This window comes from Vigna umbellata, chromosome 8 (genome assembly GCF_029865625.1).
Source record: "Vigna umbellata cultivar VRB3 chromosome 8, Vumbellata_1.0, whole genome shotgun sequence".
In the NCBI taxonomy this organism is placed as follows: domain Eukaryota; kingdom Viridiplantae; phylum Streptophyta; class Magnoliopsida; order Fabales; family Fabaceae; genus Vigna; species Vigna umbellata.
The window spans coordinates 3,939,038-3,946,666 of NC_142172.1; the positions used below are offsets into that span (position 1 = coordinate 3,939,038).

General features: G+C 36.7%; 1 protein-coding gene across 1 annotated transcript; it reads left to right on the forward strand.

Moving 5' to 3' along the window:
• Positions 1-5,934: 5,934 nt before the first annotated feature.
• On the forward strand, positions 5,935-7,197 carry LOC148193878 (uncharacterized). The gene is made up of 2 exons (XM_088096390.1): positions 5,935-6,432; positions 7,117-7,197. Exons 1-2 carry the CDS (start codon positions 5,935-5,937, stop codon positions 7,195-7,197), a joined length of 579 nt encoding a protein of 192 aa, XP_087952516.1.
• Positions 7,198-7,629: the final 432 nt, after the last annotated feature.

Consider the following 7,629-nt stretch of genomic DNA (forward strand, 5'->3'; position numbering starts at 1 on the left):
ATCCAGGAAGCTTCACTATTCCATGCACCATAGGAGATGTGAAAGTTGGAAGAGCATTGATTGATTTGGGAGCTAGCATTAATCTAATGCCGCTATCCATGTGCAGAACAATTCAGGGGCTGGAAATTAAACCAACCAGAATGGCTCTTCAATTGGCGGACAGGTCTCTTAAATATCCATATGGAGTGGTTGAAGATGTTCTAGTGAAGGTTGACAAATTTGTATTCCTAGTGGATTTTATTGTGATGGAGATGGAAGGAACTAGTGATGTTCCTCTTATTCTTGGGAGACCTTTTATGAAGACTGCTAGAGTTTTGATTGATGTAGAGAATGGTAAGCTTAAATTGAGAGTTGATGATGAAGAAGTCACTTCTGACGTATCCAAGGCCATGACATATCCAAATGATGACAAAGCATGTTTTCAATTTGATGAACTTGATGAAGTTTGTATGGTGCAAGAAAGGATGGTGCGAAATATTTCTCTATTGGAAAAAACTCTCATTGATGCATGTGAAGATTTAGATGAAGAAGAAGAGAAATTGATTGATGAATGTCTGATGGACTTGGAACCATTGAAAAAGAGTCCAGAGGAAGATCCAATATTCGAAATAATTGATAAGGAAGAAACAGTCAAAGCACAGACACCAGAATTAAAAAGATTGCCATCACATCTGAAATACGTGTTTCTAGAAGAAGATGGAACAAAGCCAGTCATCATCAATAACTCTTTATCTCTACAAGAAGAAGAGCAATTGATAGAAATTCTGAAAGCCAACAAAGAAGCAATTGGGTGGTCAATATCAGATCTTAAAGGTATTAGCCCAACTTACTGCATGCACAAAATTTTTATGGAAGAAGATTATAAACCAAGTGCTCAACCATAGAGAAGGTTAAATCCTGTTATGAAGGAGGTGGTCAGAAAAGAAGTGTTGAAACTGCTAGAAGCTGGTATCATCTATCCAATCTCTGACAGTGAATGGGTGAGTCCAGTACAGGTGGTTCCAAAGAAAGGTGGGATGACAGTAATTTATAATGATAAGAATGAACTTATTCCTACTCGGACAGTCACTGGTTGGCGTATGTGCATTGATTACAGGAAGCTGAATAAAGCTACTAGGAAAGATCATTTTCCTCTTCCTTTCATGGATCAGATGCTAGAAAGGTTATCAGGGCAGGCTTTCTATTGTTTTCTAGATGGATATTCTGGATATAATCAAATTGTAGTAGATCCAAAAGACCAGGAGAAGACGGCTTTTACTTGTCCTTTTGGTATCTTTGCGTATAGAAAGATGCCTTTTGGATTATGTAATACTCCAGCTACGTTTCAGAGGTGTATGCAGGCAATCTTTGCGGATCTCTTAGAAAAATGCATTGAAGTATTCATGGATGATTTCTCAGTTTTTGGAAATTCTTTCCAAAGATGTTTGGCTAATTTGAACACTGTCCTCAAAAGATGTGTTCAGACAAATCTTGTTTTGAATTGGGAGAAATGTCATTTCATGGTAACTGAAGGAATTGTATTGGGGCATAAAATCTCTGCTAAAGGAATTGAGGTAGACAAAGCTAAAGTAGAAGTCATTGAGAAACTACCTCCACCAACAAATGTAAAGGGGATTAGAAGTTTTCTTGGTCATGCTGGGTTTTATAGAAGATTTATCAAAGATTTCTCAAAAATTGCTAAACCATTGAGTAATCTTTTGATGAAGGATGCTCCTTTTGTGATTAATGAAGACTGTCTGAAAGCTTTTGACATATTGAAGAAGAAGTTAGTGTCAGCTCCAGTAATTGTAGCGCCAGATTGGAATCAAAATTTTGAATTAATGTGTGATGCAAGTGATTATGCAATAGGAGTTGTCCTTGGCCAGAGGAAAGAACAAAAGTTTCATCCAATTTATTATGCTAGCAAGGTGCTGAATGATGCTCAATTGAATTATGCTACCACAGAGAAAGAATTTCTTGCCATTGTCTATGCTCTAGAGAAATTTAGACCTTATCTTATTGCAATTATCAGCTAGAGAAAGTACTCAAACACTATGGAGTAAAACATACGGTAGCTGCACCTTATCATCCACAAACCAATGGACAAGCTGAGGTGTCTAACAGGGAGATAAAAAGAATCCTGGAAAAAACAGTGACTTCATCAAGAAAGGATTGGCCTCTCAAATTGGATGATGCTCTTTGGGCTTATAGGACAACAATGAAGACGTCTATGGGATTATCACCATTTCAATTAGTCTATGGGAAAGCATGCCATTTGCCAGTAGAATTGGAGCATAGAGCATTATGGGCTTTGAAATTCTTGAATTTTGATCCTTATGAAACTCAATGCACACGTAGACGGCAGATTTTGGAGCTTGAAGAAATGCGATTACATGCATATGATTCATCCAAGGCTTACAAAGACAAAATTAAATTTTATCATGACAGGAAGTTGGTGAATAGAGTTTTCAATCCAGGACAACAGGTATTATTGTTCAATTCAAGATTGAAGATATTTCCTGGGAAGCTGAAATCAAAATGGTCAGGACCATATGTGATAAAAGAAGTGCATCCGCATGGAGCAATTGAAATATTTAATCCAGCTGCTGATGATCCACAGAGAAGTTGGGTGGTGAATGGTCAACGTCTCAAACCCTATCTAGGGGGAGAGGTGCAACAATTTTCCATAATGATGTTGTTGGTTGATCCTTGAAAGTTTGGGTCAGGCTCGTGACGTTAAACAAGCGCTTATTGGGAGGCAACCCAGTATTCTGTAAGCATTATTTGTTTTTAGATTAGGATTTGATGTACTCTATTGAACACCTGGTTTGATGATGGTTTGCTATTAACTATGATTGTGTGATAAGTAATACTGAATGATGCTTATTGATTGATTGATGTTGAGATGATGTGCACATTAAAATGCTTATACAGGTGATTCACAAGCTTTGTGAACAAATGCATGATATCATGATTGTGATTGTGAAATTAAGCAGGATGTGTATGTCAAATGTGAATGAGCTTATATGTGAGGTTTTGAGCTCCAGAGTTGTTATTGTTGAATGCTATTACTTTGAAAGTATGAATGATTTTGCCTAGGTTTTCTATGATTGAATCAATTGCTTGTTTTGCATCATATGATCAAGGCCGTTTGTTGGAAACCCTTTTTATTGGCCAAATTCATAAAGTTAGCCCACTAAAAGAGAACACTTTGTGTTCTATCTTTTGAACCCTTAGCCTTGAACATACACTGAAACCCTTGATTGAAAATCTTTACCTTGAGTTAAGTAGAAGATCTTGTGTGATATTGTTAAATGTTTAAGTTTGGGGTTGTTGGGAAAAACATGAAAAGCATTGAGCTAAGAGCTAAAAAATAAGAATATGCAAAGAAAAAGAAGAGAAAAGAAAAAGAAGCAAAGCTCAATGCAAAGGCAAAAGAAAGTTGGGAATGAATAAGATGATTGTGTTGTTATGATTCTCTTAACTCAAGGATTTTGTGATCCAGAAAAAAACAATTTTCTTGTTAGCCCAGCCACATTATAAGCCATTGAAAAGTCCTTGTGATGATGCATGCTTGTGAATGTTTTTGATTGTGGTAAAATGAAAGGCAAAGTTGATTCAGAGAACATTGTGATAGTAGAGTGAATGAGTGATTACCTTTTATACACTTGTGTGTTGAGTGAAATACTTTACCTAGTGAGGAAATATTCCATTAGCACATGAACATCCATGCTTAATTGATTGGTCATTCATGAAAAAGAGCATTTGTTGGGTATTAACTGATTTTGTGAAACACTAAAGCATGTGCACATCTTAATTGAAATCTTGATCATAAGTTGGATTGATGTTTTTACTTATCTTGAAAAGAAGATTTTTGAATGAAGTGAACCATCATATGAATTGGTTGAAGATGGAGTTACATCTTGTTTGCTTGAGGACAAGCAAAGTTCTAAGTTTGGGGTTGTGATAACAGTTGAAAAACTGTTATTTTCATGCTTAAAATTGATACTAAAAGCAACCTTTATACTTAGAAACTAGCTTGAAATCATGCTGTTCTGCATATTTTCAGAAAAAAGAGAGTTGGGCAGGTTTATGCTTGATTTCAGTGTTTTTGTGCAGGTTTTAAGGTGAATTTAGTGAAAGAAGTGAAGAAGGAGAGAGATGGAATCAGAAAAGACATCAAAAAGTGCAAAAGGAGAAGCCGAAGTCACCGCTCAGCGGCAGTTTACCTCTGAGCGGCACTCAGGAGCTCACGGGAGGACCGTTGAGGGGCAAAATGGCCGCTGAGGGGAAGAAACGTGACACGCACTTACCGCTGAGCGGTATTTTACCGCTGAGCGGCACTTTAATGGGCTTGGACCTAATTTTCTGTAATTTACGATACTATATAAGCTTTAGGGTTTCCTAGGGTTAGGTATCTTTGGCTGGAACGAAGTAAACACTCTCTCTTCCACCCCTTTGAAGGAGGATCTTGGATGCTGAGGCTTCCTCTTCACCTTTTTAGGGTTTTATCTTTCATTCTTTCATTGTAATTCATCTAGGTTCACCATGAATATGGTGAACTAAACTCTGTATGTTTGTTGGGGAATCAATGTAATCTTTTGAAGCTCTCATATATGGAATTTGTTTTTACATCTTTTATTTAAGATCTATGCTTTCTTTCATCATTAGTTAGGGTTTTTCCTCTTTGCTTAATGCTTGCATTGTTTAACTCATTCGATGCATGATTATTGGTTTTGTCGATACGGGCGCGTACGGGGAAGTCTAGATCCGGGGAATTTCTCCCAATATTATATTGGTTGTCGTTAAGCTCCTATACTTATGAACTGATCATTAGGAATGCTAGGAATTGTATGAACTCGTGATTAGGGAGAAGCCTTCTTGAAAGGTACTTTAGAGAGTGGCATTAACAATGATGATTTGAATGTTGAATTCCTAAAATATATGAGAGTGATAAGATGAAATTGACCCCCAACAACATATTCATACATATATTTCATTGAAAGTGTTTATCTTTTGCTTTTTGCCATTGATCAAAACTTCATGCATACATATTTAATTTTGGTCTTTTGCATATAAAATCCAAATATTTCGTCTTTAAGTCTTAGCTAATCAAGAAACCACACAACTAAACTAGGCCGTGAGTCCTTTGGGAAGAACGATACTTGGTCCTACCAAGTTTATTACTTGAACGATTCGGTCATACTTGCCGATTGAAAAACAAGTTTGTGACATCATATTTTGGTGTTCATAAATTTGTCCATCAATGCCTCAGCTAGAGGTAATATTAAGTGTAAGACTCCAGAGGAAGCTTTTGAATTGATTGACAACATGACTACTAATGATAACGAGATGCATAGTGAAAGAGGAGCTCCACCTCAATAGAAGGGAGTTCTACAATTACAATCTCAAGATGCCTTGCTTGCTCAAAATAAAATTATCACTCAATAGTTGGAAGAAGTGACAAAGAAACTTTCTCTATTGCCACAAGAGATACAGAATGTTTCACTGGTTCAGTGGCAGCAGCAACGATGGCAGCAACAATCTACTCCACCTGAGAAGACCACGAAGCTTGAGGAAACCTTCCAACAATTCATGAAAATGAGCTTATCTTATTGTAAGAATATGGAGGTTGCGCTTAAAAGTATGAAAATTCACATTGGGCAATTGGTCAACAAGATGGAGGGTTGTGAGAGGAATGCAAAAATTAATCTTAGGGAAGAGTGTAAGACCATTGTTACTAGAAGTGGCAAAGTGTTAGATGAGAGAAAAATAGAGAGAAAAGAGAAAGAAAATGTGAGTGAGAAAGAAGTAATTGAACGGAAAGAGAGAACTAAGGGAGAAAAAAAGAAAGAAGAGGTAGATGAGAGAAAAAAAGAAAAAGATGTTGAAAAACCCCTTCCTTATCCAAAGACTTATTCAAGGAAGGAGAAAGAAAAACAGCTTGAGCGGTTCATGGAGATTTTTAAGAAACTGGAGATCACCATACCTTTCTTTGAAGCATTGCAACAAATGCCTTCGTATGCAAAGTTTTTGAAGGAGCTCCTCACGAAGAAAAGAAAATACATTGAAAAGGAGACCATTGAAGTGCAAGGTAATTGTAGTGCAATCATACAAAAATTATTGCCTCATAAGTTTAAAGATCCAAGAAGCTTCAACATTCCATGTACCATAGGAGAGTTGGAAGTTGGAAGAGCATTGATTGATTTGGGAGCTACCATTAATTTAATGTCGCTCTCTACGTTCAAAAGAATTGAAGGTTTGGAACTCAAACCTACTAGAATGACGCTCCAATTAGCGGACATGTCTCTTAAATACCCGTATGGGGTGGTTGAAGATGTGCTGGTGAAGGTGGAAAAATTTGTATTTCCTGTGGATTTTGTCATATTGGAGATGGAGGAGAATGGAGACGTGCCTCTCATTCTGGGGAGACCATTTATGAAGACTGCTACAGTTTTAATTGATGTGGAGAATGGCAATCTTAAAATAAGAGTGCAAGATGAAGAAGTGAATTTTGATGTATTCAAAGCCATGACACACCCTAAGGATGATAAAACATGTTTCCAATTTGATATGCTTGATGAAGTTTGTATGGTGTAAGAGAAGATGATGCGTTATTCTTCTCCGTTAGAAAAAACTCTCATTGATGCATGTGAAGATTTGAATGAAGAGGAAGATAAATTAATTGATGAGTGTATGACGGATTTGGAGGCGTTAAAGGAAATCCTAGTGGATGAGGCTAATTTTGAGAAGATTGGTACCAAAGAAGAAGTCAAAGAAAAGAAGTTGGAATTAAAGATGTTACCATCACATTTGAAGTATGTTTTCTTAGAAGAAGATGGAACGAAACCAGTCATCATTAGTAATTCTTTGCTTCCTGAAGAAGAAGAAAAGTTGGTAGAATTATTGAAAGCCAACAAAGAAGCTATTGGATGGTCAATCTCAGATCTCAAAGGTATAAGCCCAACTTACTGCATGCATAAAATATTTATGGAGGATGACTATAGACCATTTGCTCAACCGTAGAGAAGTTTAAATTCTATGATGAAGGAGGTGGTTAGAAAAGAAGTATTGAAGATTCTGGAAGCTGGCATTATATACCCAATCTCTGACACTGAATGGGTGAGTCCAGTATAGGTAGTGCCAAAGAAAGGTGGGATGACAGTAATTTATAATGAGAAGAACAAGCTCATTCCTACTAGGACAGTTACTGGGTGACGGATGTGCATTGATTATAGGAAGTTAAATAAGGCCACTAGGAATGATCATTTTCCCCTTCCTTTTATGGATGAGATGCTGGAAAGATTGACAGGTCAGGCTTTTTATTGCTTTCTAGATGGATATTCTGGACATAACCAAATTGTGGTAGATCCAAAAAGACCAGGAGAAGACGACATTCACATGTCCATTTGGTGTATTCGCTTACTATTAACACTCCGACAAGTGTATCGAATCGTATCAAGTAATAATAAATGGTAAGACCAAGTATCGTTTCCCAAGAGACTCACGACCTAGACATTCATGTGGTTTCTTGATTAATTAAGACTTGTAAACAAAATCATTGTGTTTATATTACGAAAAATAAATATGAATGCAAGTGTTGATCAATTGACTTGAAAGAGGCAAAGGTGATTGATATAAAATATGGAA